We start from the raw sequence: 22,946 nt of genomic DNA, 5'->3' as shown, positions 1-22,946 counted from the left end.
TTGGGGCTGCGGGCCCGGGCGGGGCGGGGGCGGGGGCGGGGGCGGGGGCGGCGGGCGGGCGGGCGGTGCTCCCTGCCTTGCCGAGGGCTGCCCGTCCCCCCAGACCGTGTCACACCACGAGATGCGTCCTGCGGTAGGGGCAGGACAGCTAGCCTTGCCTTCAGGATAAAGGCTTGGAAACGGCCCCTTTTTCTGGGTTGCGAGCTGCGTGCCAAACGGGAGCAGGACACCGCAGCACCCATCGCTCGATGGATTGCGGCGATACGTGAATCTGGGAGAACGTGAGGAGGCTACTTCTCCTCAAATTATGTATTTTACGCCATATAAAGCCCTAGGAGTAAATAAGCAGCCAGCAGGATGAAATGGATGCATTGGCTGACAACAAAGGCTGAGACAGCTGCTCCTTGGGAGGCACCCGCACCCTTCCCAAGCACAAACAGGTCAAGCGGTGCTGGGGCACGGGGTGCACCCACAGCACAAAGCCTGGGGTGGAGCAGTGCAAGTGTGTGGCCCTGTTGCTGTCGCACTGCCACCACGGAACAGGCACAGGGATCTGGTTCAAAGCCTTGCCTGCTCCAGGGTTCGACCAGGGGTGGGGTGCTGAGCCTGTTCTTGCAAGCTGGAAGCATATTTCGGGAACAAAATGTTTCAAGAGCCACTTTTGATCATAAACCTGTGATCAAGCACAGAGGGATAAGGTACATGAACTCCGTTCTTACAACCTCTGGAATACTGCCAGCAACTTTCCACTCCACGCCTAGCTACCTCGGTACCTTGGTACCTAGCTACCTTTGCACCTAGCTACCAAGCCAGCCTCTTCTGACTCCTCTCCTTTCCTGAGGGGAGGAAGGCTGGTCCCATATTGCCCTTTGGCAATTATTTCCCAGGGACACCCCACCCACCCAACCACAGGTCTATCATACCTATACCACCAGCTTCTGGCTTTACTCCCTGTTAGTTTGCTCCCAACTTCCTCAGAAGCCTAAGACACATGTTTTCCAAACGGCCATGTCCAGTCAACAACCACAACCAAAAGCAAGCAAAAATCCAGAAGAGTGTGGTGGATGCAGCTCTTGCACATTTCTCAACCAAGACATTCCTGTTGCCACTACAGAATGCTACAGACCCAACCAGAGACAGAACCTTTCTGCACTCTTGTGGGTCTGGTGTAGCCAGGAGGAGCAAAACTGAGTACATTTGAAGTCCTAAGATCAGCAGATCTCCCCCAACACGCAACAGGAAGGAGGCTGAATAAGAGGTTGCCATTTTCCCCATTGCCATCTTTCAGATCACTAATAGCTGCAACATTTTCTAAAGGGAACTAGTAATATAATGTGCAGAGTTAGCACATTTATAAATTCGCTCCCCACCCACCCAAGAGAATGCTCAAGCTCCCTGAAAAGAAGGCACTGTATACCAAACATCAGTGCTGCTGCCAGCTGCCATCACAAGGAAAAGACACCAAATATCCTCCGCTGTGGTAAGGCCATGTAACACCAGAAGGATACTTCCAACACAACCTTGTATCTACTCAGTTTCTAGTGCAATTCCTTGGTTTGGCCATGTCAAGTCCTTGGCCTTTGGTATGTGGTAGAGGTCAGGCACAACCCTCTAAAGAGGCTTTATGAAACTTATGAAAGTTTGCTTTCATAAACAAATTGCCTGAGTCACTAATCCCGCCATAGCTCTGGAAGTCAGCCAGGGATAAACAACTCACTGACACTTCATTTCTTCCTTGCTAACACCCTCCATCAGTAATCATACAAGATACCTTTTACAAAAGCAAGGATCCAACGAAGGCTGCTTAAGTGCAGTTTCTAGAGATTAAACTGAAGCACCGGTGATCTTGTCTACCTTGAAAGCATGTGTCTCGGATAGAAATATCATGGACTGTAAGAAGCAAAAGAAAGTGAACACAGCCTTCTCTGGAAGCTCTCCTTTCCAATCAGATGCAGTGAATATATAGATTCCTTACCAAGTTGATCTTCAAGTACCAGCTTTTGAAAAAAAACCCAAAACTCCACTGATGAAAAAACAACCAACCAACCAAAACCCTCAACAAAGCAATCAAACAAGTAACCAAGATTTAGGTAAAAAAATGAAAAGGCATGGAGAAAGCTGTACTCATGGTCAAAACTTATTTATTCTGAACTTCCCATGAAAGAAAGTAAATTCTAAATATTTTGTGGATGTTGTCAGCTCCAACAGAACAGTCAAAGCAAGGTCCAAGTGTCGGTGGCTGACTTCTGTCAGATTTCTCCTCCTACCTGAGAGAGTTCAACTAAGAGTTACTGCAGGACAAACGCAAAACCCTGCAAAGTTTTTGAAATCAATTAATCCAGAAAATAAAATCAGGGAATTTTAACACATGGGAAATGCACAGCAAGAACCTACTCCCAAAAGGTGATCAGATGCTTTAGTATCTACCAGCTTCAGTGCAAATTGCAGCTGTAGTGCTGGCAGCAGAGGTGTACAGCACACAATATGCTATCTAGAGAACAAAATTACTGGATCTCAGCATAGTGGAATATACATTTTATTTCTTAAAAAGGAAGGGTACTAACAGAATTTAATACAGTCAAAAATTTACATTTTAAACAAAAGCTTTTCTTTTTCTTAAAAACCAGTTACGAGCAGAGAGGTGAGAGGATTTAAACTACTCACAAAATTGAAGCTGAAGACTTTGAGAATTCAAATCTGTGGTTTATACATTTAAAAAAGTGTAATAAATGGAAATATAAAATAATACCAACTCTGTAATAGTGAAATGCCCTTTCCTCATTAGATTGCTGTTTAAGCACCTTTATTTTCACCCATCAGCTGCCAGGAGTGTTTAGGTTTATGTACAAAATAAGCAGTTTGGGACAGAAGATTCATATATAAATTAAAACCATTTATGGCAATACAGTTTTACCCAGCTGCTTTGCAAGCTTTATTATCTCTTTCACTTCTATAGAATCTTTCAGTCATGATGATCTCAAATGCACTTGATGGACTGCTTCAAAAAGCAGCTACAAGAATTTTATAGACAACCTCAAGGAGTAGACATCCAAGAGATTAAACAACTTAACACGCAGTAAAACTATGATCAGACTTATATCTTATATAAATACTGTGCAGATTTATCATCCATCCCACTGAATGAATGGGACAGATCAGTGTCACATCTGAAGACAAAAAAATACTTTTATCCAAGAGGCAACAGAATTTCAGGCCAAATATAGCAGATAGGAGTTCCCTCAAACTATTTAGTTAAAAAATGTGTCTGAAAGAGCTTTAGAGGAACAGAGTTTTCAGAATAACTTGCACATATGATTAGCTATTTCATAGCTATTTTACAGTCTAGAAACATTGAGAGGGGAGGGAAAAAAAATAGAAGAAATTAAAAAGACCTACCATTGTCTCTGCCCACTACAAAAGATGTGGCTTTGTCTTTTATGGAACACTGCAGACACAGCTGTTACCAGAGAGGAGACTGCCCCAGTACAGCATTAAAGACCAAGAAGTTATATTATGACTGGAGAAAGTATCATCACAGGCTAATCTCTTTACATGAAGGCTGATGGATCAATCTCACCTCCACCTCAAAACCCACGTGTTCATATTTCCTAGCTGACTGCTCATGATTCTCACTCCACTGTTTTGGTTTTTTTTTTTCCTTTTAACACAAGATAGAAAAGGTCATGAAAGCTGATTAAAGTTCCAGCTGTGCAGCATCCAGTGAACGTGTACTCAGCAAAACCACAAGTCATTAATCACCTTCTCTCTCCACACCACAGGAAACCTGTGTCATCTATGTACACAATGGAAGTAATAAAGATGTAGACTATCTAGGTCACAAATGAGCTTCAGTAACAGTCACTCATTGTTTCACTGCAACCTGCTGCAGTCTGGCTGAAGGGTGGAGACAGATCTCTTTGAGTCAAAACAGAGAATAGTTAAAAAAACCACACCCAACAAAAACCACCCAGCTTTAGTTTTCCTCAATCACTAAGCTTTACAAATAATTTAATATTGCCACTTTCCAAATGCTACTCACAAACAAATCAACTGTCCAGCTAACAGGATGGGAAGAGTACAATTATGAATGTAATCCGTGACTACTGTTAAAGAAAGATTGGAAGAGAATCAATTCCCTCAAAAATCTCAGTTTCTCTGCTTAAGTAGCTCATTGCTGTTATTATTATTAAAACATTTTTTTTGCTGATAGAAAGCATCACAACTAGACTAGAATTCCACAACATCAATCTTTGTTTTGATTTCTGTAGTTCTCTAGGAAAAAAATAATCCCAAATCAAGCTACATAAAGCATTAACAATATTCAAATATTACAATGGAAGCACTTATTTATTACTTCAGAGAACAGATTAGTTTTAAAAGTGTATTTACATGTTCTAAGTTATACAAAATACAGTATTCCAATAATCATGTTAATCACCATATTTGAGACAACTTCACATAAAAGTGCGGAGGATGCATCCATCCATGATCCTGGCCAGTAGCAAGTGGTCACCCGCAGCATGACAGGTGACACCCGCTATTGTGCCCCCTTGGGAAAACAAATCCCACCATGCCTTCTCACTGAGACATAGCTGCAGATCTAAGAAAACATTCAGGCAGGTACACGAGCAAAGTTTGTTGAGACCCACAGACCAAAATCACATGCCTTAATTTACTAGATGTATGTGAAGTACATTTTTAATTTTTTTTACAGATGTTGTACAGCAAAGGGCTTCTGCTCATGCCTTAGTTAGGAAAATGAAGTAACAAGGGTTTTGGCTATGTAACAGGCACCCAAGTAACACTTAATATCAACAGCCCTATAACTACAACTGACAGTGTGTTAAGGACACAATTCTGCAGCGGACTGCCTGGGCAGAGCTTCACATTCAAGAACAGATCCTGTGAAGTCCACATGGTTCTCTACAGATACAGGGCTCATCCCATGCAGAAATGATAGCAGAATTGAGGCCTTAAAAGATCAGGGCCTCAGATAGTTATTTCCTCATGACACAGCACTACCAGTTCGCATTCGCAGGTCAAGTCCCAGTGCAACAGCGCACTTAGTTGAAGCAACAGCTATTTTTTCCATGCCTTTCTGCAGTAACTCTCCTCCCTATCTGTACATTCCCTTCACTTTCTTCTGGACTGTGGAAGTGAGACCAAGAAAAGGAGATTCCCAAGACCTAAACAAGTACTTATCTTCAGTATCATGCTAAACTGATGGGATCCAAATTGGCCTAAAATTGTAAACAGCGAGGTGTCAGTTTTAGCAATCTCACTCAGGTCAGACTCTTGCATTACTCTCCTCTTCCCTCCTTGCCAAGTATCTATAACTCTCTCTACATGTATTTTCCTCAAAGGATTCCTTTTTCCCTGTAGGTGTCTGAACTTTAAGAAGTTTGCATTCCAAAAGTGACTCACTAGGGTGAGTCTATCAAACTAACTGCAGACTATCAAACTAACAGATTACATCTGTATGACAAATCTGTATCATCATGAATTAAATGACTGTAATTTCTCAATTAGCATTATTAGCATCTCCACAGAAGTTTCGATAAGCCTATTCTTTCTATCTTTCTCCCAGTCTTTAACTGTGAGTTTACCTATCTTCACCATGTTACAATGGCAGATAAAAAGATCAGAGTAATTATCAGAACATCTAGAAAGCCAGTCAAGAGAATTGTAGTGCTGCAAAGGCAAAACACTAGCACTAATAAATGATTTTCCTCTTTATGGATTAGATGTATGTTGCCAAAAATATGAGATTTATGCACTAAGACAAATCTGCATTTCTCATTTTGTGCTTAGCAGCTAAAACTCTACAGGAGAACAAAAGCCTATCTGGATTTTACAAAGGTCCGAGATACCTCGTCTCTCACTAAAAATGAAAACTCCTAATCAAAAGGAACAGAGCCTTTTTATGCTCAGGGGCTTACAAGACTGAAGCAGCAATACTCTCTCCTGTGCAGGTCCATTATTTCAGCTATCTACAAAAAAATAGTTTTTTCCGCACAAGTGGTTTTATTACAGTATTCCCAAAGCTGCTGGCCTTCCACTGTACATCCCAACCTGAAATTAATTTGGTACAATTAGTAGCAGTCCTGCAAATAATGCTGAAAGTGATTTATACAGTTAGAACACCTTGGGCTTTCAAACAGCACAGCAAGAAAATGTAGAATTGCCAGAAAAGACATAAAATGTTACTAGAAGAACTGCAAAAAGCCTCTTAAAAAAAAAAAACAAATCAAAACCACTTTTTCTCCCAACACAAGTTTATAGTACACTACCAAAACTATGACTAACTATGTAGATGAACAAGTGATAGGACCGGTTACCAACATTACATCTGCAATCTGAGATACATCCACCTGATCCCAGCACAGAATGCTCCACAGTAAAGCAAAGACACTCATGACTCCAGCACTTGCTAAAACTTCACAATAACCACAGGAGAGTAAAGACTTTTTCCTGTGGGAGTTAATGAGATCTTTGTTACTAGCTTCAGTGGGAGCAGATCTTGGCAACAGGTGAAAGATTAAGCTTCTAGGGAATTTTTAGATACAAACCCACATTATTATAAGGAGATATAACTATGTGGAGGTTAGGAAATCATTTATGAAAGCAATACTGTATTAAATGTTGTGCATCATTTATTCATAGCCTGTTTCTTCTGTAGAGTAAGATAACACTCATTGTCCACTTATCTCATCACAGTTTATATATTTTCAAAGTTAGTACTGTGAAATGGCCACGTGATGTCAATCCACATCCCAATGAAAGTCAAAAACTGCTCTTTCCTGGCATTCCCTGCAGTGATGCTGAAAGGTACACACTCCCTTTATTTTCTCCCCTTGGAGATGGTCCCTTTATGGCTGGAATAGGGTAGGCTGACATCAGGCACACTTATGGCCTCTACAGAGCATATTCCAAGGCTAGAGAACTTCAGACTCTAACAGTGTCAATTCAGCATTTTTTAATGTTCAAATTGAGCTAAAAGAGTATTGATCTTCTTATGACCATTATGAAAACATACCCAAGTTATCACATACAGATAGGATTGTCATCAGAGTCAAAAAAACAAGATGATATAGGTAATTGTTCTGAGAGGAGCAGAGAGCTCTGAAGCAGTAAACTTCCTGAGACTGCAAAAACAGAGGAAGGAATTCAGCATTGCACAGTATCTTTTGTCTGGCAATATCTGCACTCCTTTAAATAGTTACTACCTTCTCATCTACCTTTAAAGATGCTGCTTCTCAACACAAAAATAAAATGAAAAAAAAATAAAATTCTCCATCTACAGAAGTTGAGCCGCACTCACTCTAAAGTGCGATTTTCCAGTTTTGCAACCCATAGACACATGAATCACAGGTTGTGCAAATCTGCACTGTCCTACAGGGAAGCACAAGAGTTTGCTAACAGTCTTCTCTGAGAGAAAGATCTAATGAACATTCACTGTTGGTTTCCATTGTGTAAGCTTTTAATATAACAGAAATAAAACAACAGAATTGCACATACTAATCTCACTGACTGAATATTTTGCTGTTAAAATGCCATGACATACTGCAAAATCAGATCCTGTACACAATATGTAAGTATTTAAAAGATATTCCTAAGCACAGTAAGATCCAAATGAAGGACTAGCAACTCCTTGCCCAGTTACAATACCCTTTAGCTTTACAATTTAAACAGGAAGCATGACTTTCAAGAACAGCCAAAACTAACTGAAAATTTAGAAATTATGAATGCAAAAAGTTGCTACATTTACGTGCTGTCAGGGTTGTTTGTTTTGTTGCTGGTTTGTTTGTTTGTTTTTGATCCACGGTTTGGCCTTTATCACCAAAATAAAACAAAAACCAGTACATACCAAAAATATCAGTCCAAACCAGCAATACTTGATACAGGTAGAGATATATGCTGACACTTCAGCAATATGGAACTAAGCTATTCATTTATTTCATAAGAATATCCCAAGGTTATCTCAGATCTTTAGAATCCAAAAATTATAATAAAATCACTTACTAAGTATACTTTGGTAAAAACACTTGCTTGACTTCAGAACATGGTCCATTAAAAATGATAGGTCAATAACTATATATGCTCTTTACAAAGGTTATGCTGTCAAAAACTGGTTATGAATCCTGGCTTTTGAAATTTTTATCTTTTTTTTTAAAATTAAGTTTACAACAGCTGCTTCTTCTCACATTTTTCTCTTTGCCTTTCTGCTCTGAAATTAGCGGTGGAATCTCTTAACATAAAGTCAAAATAATTGTTCAACATGATAGCACTGAGCTATGCTGGTAACTAGTCATGCCTCATAATTTTGGCACTTGTGCTTCTGAAAGCTTTCAAAATTATTTTTCTTGAGGTGTGTGCTATTTATCAATCCCCAAGCATCAATACTCTCCTGTCTTACAAACCCCATTTTGGCTAAAGCATGGTCCTGTACTTCTTTCCTAGAAATTAAGAACTCTTTTTCTTACCACACACTTTTCTTCCCACTTCTTGAGATTTTAAGTTTCCTCAATATTAAGAGCAGATTCTTGTTATGCTGATGAAACTCTTACAACGGAACTTCCACCTACTTCCTCCATCTTCTACACACAATAAACATCCCCACAATCTGTCCAAGCTTTCATCTACCCTCCCACACCAGCACACGGGTTTTGATACTTAAGATGCCTGTTGTAACTCTGGGAGATCACTGGCTGTCTTACTTTTATAAAACAGATGAAGAAAGTACTCTTTCACCGCCGCAGTTCTCCTGCAGTCAAGAGACAGAAAACTGTAATTTTTGGCAGCTAACAGCCATTGTTTTGCTGGAGCTAATACTCCTTTGGTAGTCTAAACTGCCAAAAGTCTTGGGGATCAGCAGCTCAGAATAGCACCTTTTCCATGATTGCTAAATCGTTAACAGAAGACTAGATCCTGTTTCAGCAAGATACCATAAAAGGAAGTGATCCTCATAAACAAAATAAAGGAAAAGGCAGGTTACAGCAGTGTAGGTGTGGAGCAGAAAAGCAACCACGTTTACTATTACATGGGCCATCTCAGTATGGCACACTGTGCCTTGTTTCAATACATCTGCTGTACTTTTCTGCACTGAAGTCTCACACATCACAGGCTGCTGTTTTCCTGGTGTCTTTAGTTCTACACTCACAGTACTCCACAATATGCTACACTGTACACACTGTACCAGAAGTGAGCTGCAGTATTAAATAAAATTCATTCTACTGCAGGGAAAAGAGTCTTAAAACACAGCAGTTCTTTATATATAACAGACACTTTCATTTAAAACTCCCTCTTTTCTTCCACTCGAGTGCTGAAGTGAAGAGTCACTATTCACACAGGCTGTCACGGACTTTGAGATGTGAACTTTGAGTGTCTTGACAAAACCCCAATAGGTAAGCTTATTGTAGTTCATAGTTACAGTGAGAAAGACAGATAAGAAAGTCATATACAGAATTAAGGAGACTTTGCACTTTTCATCATGCCCAGCCCTGGGTAGTCAGATGGGGTACTTGCAGGCAAGGAGGCAGGCAGGGTCATCGTCAGTTGTTTGTGTTGGGACACCTCATAGATTTCACTGCTCACTCTGAAGACTGGCGATTCATGTGTGCTTTTTGATTTCTTTGTTTTTAAAAGTCTTTAAAGTTGCATCACTCGGAATCAGATAAGTCACTTTAAACAAAGCAAAGCATTAAGTGTGACAATTTATTTATAACATACTTCCCACCATCACCACCACAAACCACCCTGTGAAAGAAAAACCCCTGCTGAAAGGGTGACAATTTTTAGTATGTTTGAAAGAAATTAGACCAACAAACACTGCATCAAGAGCCACTCTTGTCAAATTAAGAGCATAACAGAGGGGGAGATAGTTCAAAGCATACATTAAGTGTTCTCCATTAGCCTGCTTCTCCACTTCCTTAAGATGTCAACACACAATTGGTCTAAACTCATACCAGTTTCCACATGATGTTTAAAAGACAAGCTGGGCAAGAAGTCTTTAGTATAGAAAATAAACCCCAATGCTTTTTAAATATACTTTTCAGATTTCAATAGAGGAACTGCGAACTTAGCCTCAACATCTTCTATCCCACATTTATTCCTTAATATAAATATTATCCCAGGAAGTATAGCCTAAGAGTTCTGACACAGCCACTATCTTAAAACAGCTTCTCTTGTTAAGAGGACTTCTAGACATATACTTCTGGTAAAGCTTCTGGTTCTTGCAGTTGTAGGTCATGTAGAAGGTCCCAACATCACACACAACATATTTTTTTTTCTTCTAACACCACATACTGTTGAAGCAGTGCTTGGTGCTGAGAATGGATTACTTCCAAGAGGGCAAGCCTTGTGTGCTAATTTTCTATCAGGAAACATGCTGGACAGAGAACCAGCAAGCATGGAAAGACCAGATATGCTGCTACACAGGAGAGATAGGGAGGCAAAACTGTTTGTGTTTACAGTGGGTGTAGCTTATCCCATGGAGTGCTCAGGAGGCAAAGGACCAAAACTCTTTCTCAATCTCTTGCACAACAGGTAAGGTGCAGTAAAGTAACAGTGGCTTGTTTACTTCTTAAAAAAAGCCTCTTCTTCCAAAGCATAAGGTACTGGCCTTTTTTTAACAGATGGGACTCAAGGTTCAGCCTAATGAGCCAGACCTCTCTTTCTAAATCTCCCTTACTTCTCAGTTAAGTGCAACATGCTGTTTTATCAGCAATTCGAGAGAGAAGTTCCTCTAAGGAAAAAAGGAGGAGTGGTGGTAGAAATACAGCCCAAAACCCACAGCAAATTATTTTGTCCATATTTGTAAAGCAAGTGATTCACTACTGTTCTTTCTCCTTGGTTTCTGCAAGTTATCTAGGATTAGAACCTACCAAGACATTTGAACAGTATTTTAGTCAGAACTGCACTGACTCTGTTCTGCATAACACTCATGAATTAACCTTGCAATACTTTTGTTTTTACAAGAGATTGAATATTTTTCTGTCTCCCTGTCCAAAAGGTCCCCCTATTCCTCTTCAACAGGAACAGAGTTCTATACAACAGGTGCTTTCTAGTGCCTCTGAATGGGAGAGGAAACAATTTCATGATGCTGCCCCGCAACATCTACTTATACCCTAAAATTGTGGTTTATAGTTTTATGGGGGAGGGAGGGTGGAATGGAGAAAAGAATAAGAGTTTGAAAATAAAAAAAAAAAAAGTGAGAAGAGTCTCCTAAGCTCTTTCTCCACTTAAAATGAAGATTAGAACAGATAGCAAAAACCCTGTCCAGTCAGGAGGGATCCACATTTATTCCTCCAGACAGGTGAATCTGTTCTATTGTATATCAGAAAATGTTCTATTGTTGTTAAAAACAAAGTTGTAAATATGGACACACAGATTTTGGGCAACGCAATGATCAGGAAAGGGCCTGAACAAGTTGTGCCAACAGAAACAGGATTTTTTTGTGTTTTGTTGGGTTTTTTTAATAGATGTAAAATGGCAAAGCCTCCATAAACTTTATTTCTGGGAGTCTCTACGGAAGGCAGAGAAGTTTAAGAGGCTAGGACAAGGAGCCCTAACAAGGAAAAGGGGTGTGCTTACAAGGGTCCGTATCTGGTCTCGTATTTAGAAACAATGTTCTTGCATCGTCCCACTTCCTTGCGCAGCTCTGCAACCTCCGTCCTCAGGGCTGTGTTTTCTTTCTCAAGAAAGGCTGCCCGAATTGTGATCTGATTCTCCTTTAATCGCCGAGCATCACGGGAGCGCTTGGCTGCCACATTGTTCTTCTTTCGTCTTGTCCAATATTTTTCATCCTGTAATTAAAAAAAAGATGCCAAACTGACAACTGTATCAGAGACACCTCTTTATTGTATAATGACAATCATACTGATTGCTATACTGAGGAATCTCCTTCATAGGTTTGCAGGACTCTGACATCAAAATGGAAGCAATGCAGTACTGTAAGATTTTATCCTTACACGAGTCTTGTTTTAGGATAAACCAAGTGCACTGCTAGAACTAAGGAGACTAAGAGACTTGGGTACTAAAAAGCTGTCCAGCTGAAATGCTCCCTTTACTTAGTTTCAATTCAGGAACGAACTTCCACAGAAAACCACCTGTTCTGTTGTCTAGGTTGCTTAAATCCTGATCAGACATAATGCCAGGCAAATACAGACAATGGCCTTCAAAAGTGCAAGTGATGAGGATTTGACTTGATAGTTCTTCTAATTTCTGTTTATAGCATGATCAGTTGCTCCTGGCCAGTAATTATCTCATGATACCAAAACCTGCAAAACAGCAAGCACAGCAGTTGGCTTGCCAATTCTATTCTTGGCAGTGCTTCTGCCCAATCATATAGGTATACTGCATTAGCTGTGTACATCAAAGTGTTCGCACAGAAAGTTGGGAACTTTTATCAAGGCCTAGAGAAGTCTGCAGCAATAAATCTGTTACCTTTTGCTCATCTGGGACAAAAACTTTCTTGGCTTTTTTAATCATAGGTTGTGGTTTCAGGTCCTCTTCAGTAAACTTGTGTTTGCGAGGATTGAAGAGCTCACCACCAGGCACACTGGACAGCACTAAATCAGCAGGGTCAGGGTTAAAATTCACCTCAACTTCTACGCAGTCAGGATCGATGGGGCTGGGAGTATTTCTCTCATTTTGTGGTGGGGACTCTGGCAACAACAGGAGAAGTTACAATACATTCAGCAGGTTGAAGAGAATCAACTAAGAAGCCAACTTACGTGTCTATTTATTGTCCTGTTGTGAGCAACTATAATTAATAGTATCATTTGGTACTTCCCTGAGGTGTGCTTGGTGCTGTACTGCTGCTGGTACAGAGGAAGGGTTCACAGTCCAGTCTGTAACATAACTCTAGGAACATATGCCAGACTAACAGACATGAGTAGACAGATGCAGTACAGGAGTTAATACTTCCTTGGCAAAAATTACATGCTTTGCACCTCCAACGGCAGTAAGAAGGGAGAAACTTGTACCAGCCTGAATTTTTTACCACAGAAATCCCTACAGAAACAAGCCTGGTCAGAGATCCCAGTCCCTGGGACCTTGGAAGGTCAGACAACTATATTTCCAAAGAAATGACTAAATAAAGGAGGGTTTGTTACAAATGTAACTGCATTCTGCTTCTTTACCATATAGCAACAAATGTACCAATAGACTGTCTGACACTGATAATGTTCGTATGAACTTTACCATATTAATCTATTGTTTAGAAACTTCATATACATGAATTATAAATGTCAGTGCAGTTTGCAGTAGTGATCAATGAATAAGTTTTTTCATATACCGCCTAGAAAAAAGCCACACTCTATGACTTATGGAAGGAGTTCCACATTGTATCTCTCACAGATTTACAGAAGAGGCCCAGAGCAAAATGCTTTCTGTAAAGCCTGCTCATAAAACAGTATTATGAAAATTTAGAGGCTATCATGTTTAAACTCCAAATCTAGGGCAAACTGAGCTGCTGAATTCCTTAACAGACAAGATCTCCATATTACAAATGTAGAGTGAAAGTTTCCTAGTACCATTTCAGTACAGTTCTGTTTCTGTGTTCCCCCATTCCCACTTCAAAGCACCACAGAACATCAAATTGCATCATTAAAACATCTTTTCCAAGTGTCTGTTCTCACACTTCACAGGATACCACAAAAAAATTGCTTCACTGTTTTTCTACTTAATATTGTTATTTGAGGTACATTAAGTTCATGTAAGTTCACCCAAGCAGACCAAGGCAGCACACATGACTTGTGACAAGCTGTCAAATCTGTTGTAAAATAACCTGAGAAAATATTTTCTCAACATGTCTGGCTTCTCACTAGATTAGCAATACCAAGAAATCAAATACTTTATGTTGCTGTTTCAGCTCTTCTAATTTCAAAAGAGAAACAGAGTGCACACTGATAGACATTCATTTTTCACAGGAGCAGGAGAGAGGAAGAAGAGAAGAGGCAGCATCTTCATGAATTGACACAGGGACTAAGGCTCTACATTGGACATGTTTGTGCTACTTAACCTGCCCCACCTAACGCTGACAGGTTGGCATGTCTCCTCTTTGATCTGAAGAGGCATCTTTTAGTATGAGAACAATAGAAGTCCCTCAGAGCCCCGTATTGTTCCATCTACCTGTGCTGGAGGCTGCTTCAGATTGCTGGTAAACTGCAGTGGAGGAGGAGGATGCAGGAGAACCAGTGGAAGCACTGGCAGACTCCTTTCCTTCCAGCTCAGCCACAGGCAAGAGTGGATTCTGGTTCAAATCCAGGTGAGTAGGGCTGGAAGGAATTCCATTCTCCAGCAGGAACTCATCCAGATCCATGTACTCCAGGTGGAAAGACTCGCCATCATAAGGAATAGTTTTGTCCCAAATAGGTGGCATAAGGGAAGCCGAGACTGCCATAGTGCTGGCAGCTGCTGCCTCATCTTCTTCAAGCTTTATTTTCTCCTTCTCTTTATCTGAAAGATACAAGTAGGTCACTGTACAAGCTGAAACACAGGAGAGACTCAAGGTTTAAGAGTCTAACAAAATCCACATGAAAGGAAATTCAGAAAGCTAATAGTTCTGGATCGTGACATTATCTGGAAAAATCAGCCGTTGAAAAGCAACATTGATGCATTCACATGTAACTCCGTATGGAACGCTCTAACCCCCCCAGGATGGCTGGACCACAGACATTTGAGCAGCCTTGAAAACCAGCATCTTTGCTGTGATAACTTTCCAAAGTGTGATGTAGTACTGCATGGAGCTTATTAACCAGTCACTGCAAAATAGCTGGTTTTTCACATACCCATCTCAGAAGACAACAAAAAAGGATTATATGGGAAGCCATTAAGAAAATTCCGAGGAAGCAGAGTAGCTTATTCTAGGCAAAAAGAAGGAAGGTACAGAACAATAATTTAAGTACAAATATGAAAGGAATATGGGTTTTCAGATTACATTTTAAAATCAGTCAAAAGGTCCACAGGACACCAGAGACCTGGATGTCTATTGTTTAGCATTTTAGAAGCACTTCTCTCTGAAATGACTCAGCATGTCCACACAAAGCAATAGCTCCAAGTGCTGCTCACTATAGATAGCTCAGAGTACCTACATACAATTTTCACTCTTTGGGGAGCTGTCTAATAAGGAATACTCCCACATCCCACCCCCAAGTCACAAGAGACTGATGAATTTTTCTCCATTTACTCTGCAACAGTGCACATATTACAGAAAAAAGGCTGTTTCTATGTTCCCCATAGCTACTGAATCTTAACAATTGTCTGGGACAGAATCCAAGCAGAAAACTCAAGTTATGGAATAATTACATAATTTAAGAGATAAAAATAAGCTGGCAGAAAAAAAATAATTTAAAAATCCAAATCATTTTCCTGATCCAGTTTTCCATGCAGCCATGCAGTTCTATCAGCACTGAAGAAGGCATTGCAGAAGCAGTGCTAGTGCTGCCAGCACTGAGCCAGCACTGCTGTCAAAAGGAACGGTCACCAGTCGTGCCCTAACCAACTGCAAATCGGGTATTACCATGGAAGCCAACAAATATTCAGTTCAATGAAACAGGGACTCCAAGGACTTGCCCTGGACTAGTCTGGATCTCCAGCATTCACAGAGGTTATCCCAATAAAATGCACCAATTTTTGGCATTAGGGTTTTCTAGCAACATGCTAAAGGAGTATTTTTCTGTGTCGGGGGTGGAAGTGGGGGTGAAACTCTGCTATAAAATCAGAAAAGCCTATTTATATAAAACCTATTCTGACAGAAGTGGCATTCCTTCCGCTGTTGCCTTAGCTGGTGTGGAACTGAGACTGAAAGAGCTTTTTATGGCTTAAAGAACAGTGCTGCCATACAAAGTAAATTATCTACCATACTCTGAATATTTTACACAAAAGAAGACACTGATTTTAAACTAAGCAGTTCAGAAAGTATTCAACAGTCACCGACTTGAGACTAAGAGCAAGTACTTAAAGGACATGTTAAATTCAGACCAGTGGCTCCTGGACCTAAGCTTTATTAACATCACCTTGCAGCTTTTGGCCTTCCCCTTGCTACTTCACACTGCTGCCTCTGAACTGCGATCTCCCAGCTCCTATCCCTGCTATAAAGTCTTTTTTTGCAGGGAGTTTTGCAACTTTCCTACCTTTTGCTTGGGCGAAGCAAACATGCAGGTTAACAGTCATAATGCAAATAACCATAATGTTTCTAAACAGCTCCTACTTGAAGCTAGCAAAGAAACAGCACCTAATCCACATATAATTATGATTTCACTTACTAATGAAGCACACCCCACCAAATTGGAACCAACATTTTACCAGTGAATGTATTTCTCCAAGGTTTGCATAGTGCCCAGCACAACCAAACTCAGATTTACACTGGAGGTTGTAGATGACATCATAGTAAACATATCACCAAAACAAATGGAAGTGACAATCATTTATTCTTTGCAAGTAACTATTTTTTAATTAACATGATTAAAAACTTGCAAATGTCCATCAAAACGTCAAAAAAAAATAAATTCTTCGCTCTTGAAAACAATAGGGTACCATTACAAGTTTTAACATAAGCCAGGAGTGCTTTTGTTTTGCAACGTCTAATACAACACCTCCAAGAGAGGAGAAAAGAAACATTAAATGATTAGTGACCGAATATAAGGCTAATTATTAATATTTTTCAGAAGGAAGATGCTAAAGGACTACACTAGTGAAATATGTGGCTCTTCTCAGATCTTTAAATGCCTTTTAGATGTGCACGATCATCCTGCTGTCCTTCAGTAACCTGGAAAAATTGTGGTTCCTCCAGCTTCCTCTTGTGATTGTCTGGCTCCCACCAAATTAGAGTTTTCCTTCCCACGAGAAAAGCATCTGAAATTTTGTGTCCTTTTGCTGAGTTGACAACCGGCAAATACTGGGTCCCCAGTGCTGTCTTTGTTTATCTGTGCTGTTTCTCTCTCCCTCCTCCCTCACTTCTAACAATATCGGAAACAAAATATCAGAAGGAAACACACATATTGGGTGCCCATCTATTTCAAACATTATAAGTCAAATGATAAAACCTTCATATGATCAGTTTTGCGTTGGCATTTTCCCACTGGCTTTCTTTCAATTAATTTAATCTTTATTTCTGCCGCACAAAATCCTGTTTGGGTGCACAATATCTAATGAAACGCTAATTAACTTCTTGCATCTTGAGGGGGACATTTCTGCCTGCCTCAGCACAGGGGCCTGAAACATTAATTCTCTTAAGATATTTATAGTGTAAACAGGTATTACCTGACAGTAGAGCTGCAGTATCCTAAGAGGCTCCATTTGCAGTGATTCAAGGTCACCCTGATAAATCTGGACTGTACTTCTGCAGCCGATGGCTCATGTCTGATTTAGCCCCCTCATTCTGCTACTGTGACCTATTAACTGGGCTGTACATCTGCTGTTAATAGGGAGCACACCAGTTTATGCTCAGTAATTTAAGTAGACCATTCCAGTTACTGAACTGTTGGAAATACTGCTGTTTTAGCCAAAAGCAGCAGCCTGAAAAGAGCTTTATTCCGCATCCTAGTTTTTCCTCAAAAACAAAAAACTAACCAAACCGAAAACCAACCAAAAGATTTTGGCCACAGCTGTCAAGAGCTACAGCCACAAACAGAATAAACACTTCTTTGATAAACTTCGCCTTGTTCATCAAAAAATACTGTCAAATTATACAGAAAACACTATACAGACTATGGCTGATTGCTCCATAAATCTTTAGTCCCACTTGTGAGGATGGAACAAGACAGGTTGTGGGGTTCCAAATCCCTGATGCCCATTACTGTGATGTTTGTTGAGGCATTACTCCTGCCACAGCAGTGCAACTGGTGATTAAGGCATCCTTTGGAGAGTATGCAGCAGCTCGTTATTAATATAAGAGACCTACACTCCTGCTCCAGAATATTAATTCTCTTCCCTTAACCCACAGGACTTTTTTTTTTAAATAAAAATATTATTTTTATTTAATTAATTCCTACAACATACATGACAACAGCCCCCAGCAAGGCTGGTCAGCTATACCCAGTATATGGCAGGGCATTCAAGGGGATGGCATTCTGCTAGAACTGGCTGACCTCCCTCCTCTGTTGCTCAGGATTAGAAAGCCTGCTTGCTTACTGGGTAGTCAAATTACCCACGGCAGTTGGAAAACCCACAGGTAGCTTGTGGAGACCATAAATGGACACCACAGCTAGTTGATACTATTTCTCACAGAGTAACACAGAAAACTGTATTTTTGTCAACAGGCATTCCAGACAAAAGGCACAAGGTCTTTTCTCAGAAAGCTTGCTGAAACTGCAACACTGGATTAAGTGAATTAGTAATAATTTACCATTTTGACTGTGTCTCTATACTGTTAATGGAACAGAAAATAAACAAGAATCCTCTGAAGTCAGTTGAATCACAAGTCTACTGACAAGCCTTTTGTAAAATTAGGAGTAACTACCAGCTGACAGCAAAGGTATTCTTTCTTTTGTCTTGCAAATATGCAAACAAGAAAAGCATCAGAGACAAAAATAAACAGAAAGCAACAAGTTCCAAAGTGTGAAGTGAAACAGAACAAGGTGAACTAAGGAAATCTATGGAGAATTTAAAAGAATGAGAACCTGAACTTTATCACACCATGAATGGAGAGGGGTAATCAAAATGCAATGGACTCTCTAGTAAGGTTTAGAGGCTCAAGCTGAACATCTTCCCGAGCTGGAATGGGGTCATCTAGTGAAAGTATCAAATGTTTCTAATTTTAGAAAAAGGCACTACCTCAAAATCATATTCATTTCAGAATTTCACATCTCCATAGGCTAGATCATGTGATTCTGGGCACAAAAAGCACTCCAAGACAAAGTCACCATATCCCTGTCAGCCACCATCACTGTTTCTATTCGTGAACTTAAATTGTTCCTGCTGGCTCTATTGCCTTTAAAAAGGACTGGGTGCAGAAACATCCTAAGAAATCCTGTAATTTTGTAGATTCAAGATTCTGTGTACTGCAGCATCCTGCACCAAAGCAACATAACTAAAACCTTTACCACAAGTTGACCTTTTTTTAACAGAAAGAAGAAAAAAATACTCACCAGAATCACAAAATGGATACATTTACAGGGTACCATGCAATAACAGACATATAATGTAACTAGGATCCTCACTGGGAACAATCTTGCCAACCTATGCTGTGGTCTACCCTGGATATTCTCTGCAGTTCCAAAAAATGATTCTCAACACCAAAATTCTTAAGTGTAAGGACTCACTTTATTATACACCAGTACAGTAGGCACTATAGCAGTGCAGATAATCCTGAGCCTTTCCTCGAAATGAAACTGATACTCAGAAAGGCAAAAATACTGTCGGGTGAAGAAAAAAAATCCCGAAGTGTGCCATCAGCAGCGAAGACTACAAGCACCAGCCCTGCTATTTACACAGCTGCCGCCTGCACATCCAGTGGGAGAGCGGCAGCTCCAGCCCATGCAGGGCTGCATGTGAGGCAGCCAGTCATACCCTCCTGGATTATCACCCAACCTAATCTGAGGGGATCTGCTGTTTACGCGTCTCATCGGGCAACTTCTCAGCAATTAAGGTCAAGCAAGACTCGAAACCTTCCCACCGCTGCTCCCAACTGCGCGTCTACCGGCGAAGGAGGCTCCAGGCAGCCCAGAGACCAAACCCAGCATGTCACGTCCCGGCCCCTGCCCACTCCCCGCTCCCGCAGCGCCCGACTTTGCCCAGCGCAGGCACCCACACGCTCCCGAGGGCCTCTGGCCCGGGAGGAGGGAGCGATCCCGTGCTGCCGGCACTTGGCACGGCCGCGCGGGGGGCGGGGGAGGGAGGGACGGGGCGGAGGGAAGGGGCCCGGCGTGCGGCCTCTCCCGCGGGTACTCCCCCCGCGGCCAGTCCCGCCGTGACCCGGCGGGTCCCGCCCTCCGAGCCGCGGGGCGGGAAGGTGACGGTGGGGAAAGGGAATGGGGGGGGTGGGGGTTGGTGTACGATTGGGGGGCGCCGCGCGCCCCCGCGGCCCCCGCGCGCGCCCCCGCGCTCACCCAGGCGCGCCTCCCGCGGTGGGTTCTCCATCAGCTTCTTCAGCACCAGCGGGAACGCGCCCGCCAGGCCCCGCCGCTCCTGCTGCGCGGCGGCCCCCGCGCTCCCCCCGGCTGCAGTGGGCTCCGGTCCTCCCGCCGTCGCCGCCGCCTCCTGGTGCGCGGCGCGGCCGGGCATACTCCCCGCGGGCGGGCGGGCGGGCGGGCTGTCAGTGGTCACCGGCGGCGCGGAGCTGCGGCAGCGGCTCCCGGGACGCGGCGGCGGCGGCGAGCGCGAACCAAAGGACGCAGGCGCGGCCGACTGACGCCCGGCGCGTGCTTCAGTATTCATGAGCGCCGGGGCCCCGCCCCGCCCCGGCCCCTTCGCGCGCGCCTATTGGCCCGTGTATGCCGAAGGGGGCGGCCCCGCGCCCGCAGGCCACGCCCTCCCTGCCCCGCCCCCCCCGCAGCCGGCGCGGGCACGCGCCCCCCGCCCGCCGGGGCACGTGCAGGGGCGGGGCCTCCGGAGGGTCATTAGCATGCGGAGCCCCGCCCCCTTCACCTCCTCCCGCGGGCGTTGCGTCACCACCAGGAGGGCGGGAGGGGGAGGGAGCGCGCGTGTGGGCGGTAGAGGAGGAGTGGCACCCTCCTGCAGCGGGGCGCGCGCCCGCCGCGCGCCTCCTGCGGCTGCGCGCGTGTGCTCCCCCTCCCCCCCATCCCCGTGCCGGGCGGCAGCTGAGGGGGCCGTGACCGCGCGGGGGCCCGTGAGGGCGGCACCGGCTGCAACAGCCTTCCTCGTCCTGCCCCGGCCCCAGCGCTCCAGTCGGACCTTGAATATCCTCGTTTAGGATCCCGAGATCACCTTTCCCGCGTGCCCTGGGTTTAATCTCCCTCCGTCCCACACGGTGCTCACAGCGGCGTGCGCTGTATAACACGGGCAGGGAGAAGGGCTTCGCTGCGGTGCTGTCACGGCCGGGCTTCTGGGGAAAGGGCCGTCCCTCCCAAGTTGTCATGATGGCAAGCAATCCTTACTCCATCAGCACGGATGCCGTGCTGAGATTTGAGCCTCTGAGCACACAAAGGGAGCGAATGATGCCAAGTCCGTTCCCGAGAGCACAGGCGGACACCCAGGAGCGTCTCCCACAGAATGAATTCGCTGGCAAAGTGGCAGATGCCTGAGCCTCCTGTCAGCAGGCGCTGCCTCTCGCCTCGGCAGGACGGGCCGCAGCGAACCCGCCGCCCAGCGCCCTGGGCCGGGAAAGGGGAGGGTGCCCTCCCCCGGGATCGGCCCCTCTGCACCCAACAGAGCCGAGGGAGCCAGAGCGGAGGTATCCGCACAAGTGCCAACAGAAAAGAGATACCCTCCTGTCAGGTAGTCACTTGGACATCGGCTTGGCTCAGCTTCCCATTCACAAGCCTCAGACATTTCGTTTTGGTGGCAGGGCACGATTTGCCCTGACCCTCGCTAATAAACCCCGATGGTCTTTGTGACAAAGAAAAAAAAATCAGGTCTGAACTCCTCCCCACACGCCCCAGGGAAAGGAATGGATTTGAAATCACATGGGCTACGTGTTTTCCTCCATTCTCTTCCTGTAATCACGACCAGGAGACATCTCCATCCAACCTGGGCAGACAGGGAGCTGCCCTGCCCTCCAGGTGCTTCTCTAGCTTAGACTAGGAGGCTGAATCTGCTGCCTCCAACTCCTGACGCAACTCCTGCACACAGGCTGCCCGATGGTAAGCTTGGATAGGGCCACCTTGTTAATACAGGCTGGAACAGCACAGGTTAATGCATCGTTTATCAAGGCTGATAAATCCAGTTGCAAGAAGCAGGCAGAGCAGGTCATGCTCTGCTGCTCAGCATGCTCCAGGGCTGCTGCATGCCCTCCACGGACTCCCTCTGCCTTGCCAAACTCAGCTGGCAGGAGAAAAAGGCACATGTGTGAAAGGGAGATACCACTTTATGCAGGGCAATGAGACACAGATGTTGGAGGACCACACACAGCAGAGGCAGCACACACAGCTCGGCAAGGGGCAGTGAGCTCACAGCGATGCTTTTGCCTGGGAGACATCTACCGACAGGTGGTAGATAAAGAACACAGCATAGTGAGGCCAGGAAGGAGCAGCTTCTAGGAATAAGGCAAGGGGATACAGCCAAAGCAGGGCAGGCTGCAGGCTTCCCATTCAGTTATGGCTCTCGTGGTCACTTTGTTCCATTGTTGTCAACACTGGTGGCCCCCGGGGGTGATGCCTCGGTACTGTACAACACTCCTTCAAGGAACAGGGTCTGCACATCCCCCCTGCAGAGCTCAATGGAAACTGCTTTGCTGGGTAATGTCCGTAAGAATGGAGGTTATTAAAACCACTCAGCAGCTTTTACTCCAGGGCTTTTCTGTTTAGATCAACCATGTTCTTCTTCCAGCACATTTCCACCCGCACTCCACTGTGCTAAGGTTTGCTCTGCACCACCGCTGAGCTGTGACTTTGCTTTGAGAGAGTTTAGCCTGTACAGTGTTAGCTGCTCGGCCTGAAGACAGGAGGGAGGGAGTATCTGGGGAGCATTCCTGTGGGTTCCCTCGCACATCACTCTGCTCCAGCATTAGCTCTGCCCTGCCAGCTAGGAGAGAGACTGCCTTGAGAGCTTTTCCTCGCCTCTGGGGATTAGGGGCTCTAGCAATTGCCAGCAGAAAGCGGGCATTGCACCATGAGCTGTACCTTCTTGGTTAAGGTAGGATCTGCCTGGGATTTTTACGTTTTCTTTCACTCTGCGGCTGAGAAGGAAGAGAAGAGGACAATGAAGTGTGAGGAGAGGAATGCAGCAGCCTTGGCTGTTAGTGCTGGGAGTCTTGTCAGGGCCAGATGATGCAGAACAGCCCAGTTCTGGTGCAGCAGGGAGGCAAGCAACAAGCAGCCCAGTGC

The 22,946-nt window shown here is 43.8% G+C and overlaps 1 protein-coding gene across 5 annotated transcripts in view; it reads right to left on the bottom strand.

Moving 5' to 3' along the window:
- The window catches only part of TEF (TEF, PAR bZIP transcription factor), a 36,426-nt gene that overhangs the window by 11,355 nt on the left and 2,125 nt on the right, over positions 1–22,946 (bottom strand). Inside the window, exons 1-5 of one of the 5 annotated variants that reach the window (XM_027664003.1) lie at positions 20,052–20,266; positions 14,134–14,460; positions 12,445–12,665; positions 11,593–11,804; positions 2,521–9,681 (exon numbers count right to left, since the gene is read on the bottom strand). In XM_027664003.1, the coding sequence (XP_027519804.1) occupies positions 9,660–9,681; positions 11,593–11,804; positions 12,445–12,665; positions 14,134–14,460; positions 20,052–20,226 (957 nt within the window). In that variant the 5' untranslated portion in view covers positions 20,227–20,266 and the 3' untranslated portion in view covers positions 2,521–9,659. Of the gene's footprint in view, positions 1–2,520; positions 11,805–12,444; positions 12,666–14,133; positions 14,461–20,051; positions 20,268–22,946 lie in introns of those variants that run through there. The other 4 variants (XM_027663993.1, XM_027664028.1, XM_027664011.1 and 1 more) reach the window with 4 other exon arrangements.

The sequence above is a fragment of the Corapipo altera genome, unplaced genomic scaffold (genome assembly GCF_003945725.1).
Source record: "Corapipo altera isolate COAL_440 unplaced genomic scaffold, ASM394572v1 1, whole genome shotgun sequence".
NCBI classification, from domain to species: Eukaryota; Metazoa; Chordata; class Aves; order Passeriformes; family Pipridae; genus Corapipo; species Corapipo altera.
Note: the sequence above shows the minus strand (reverse complement) of the source record. Positions and strands in the feature narration are given on the sequence as shown.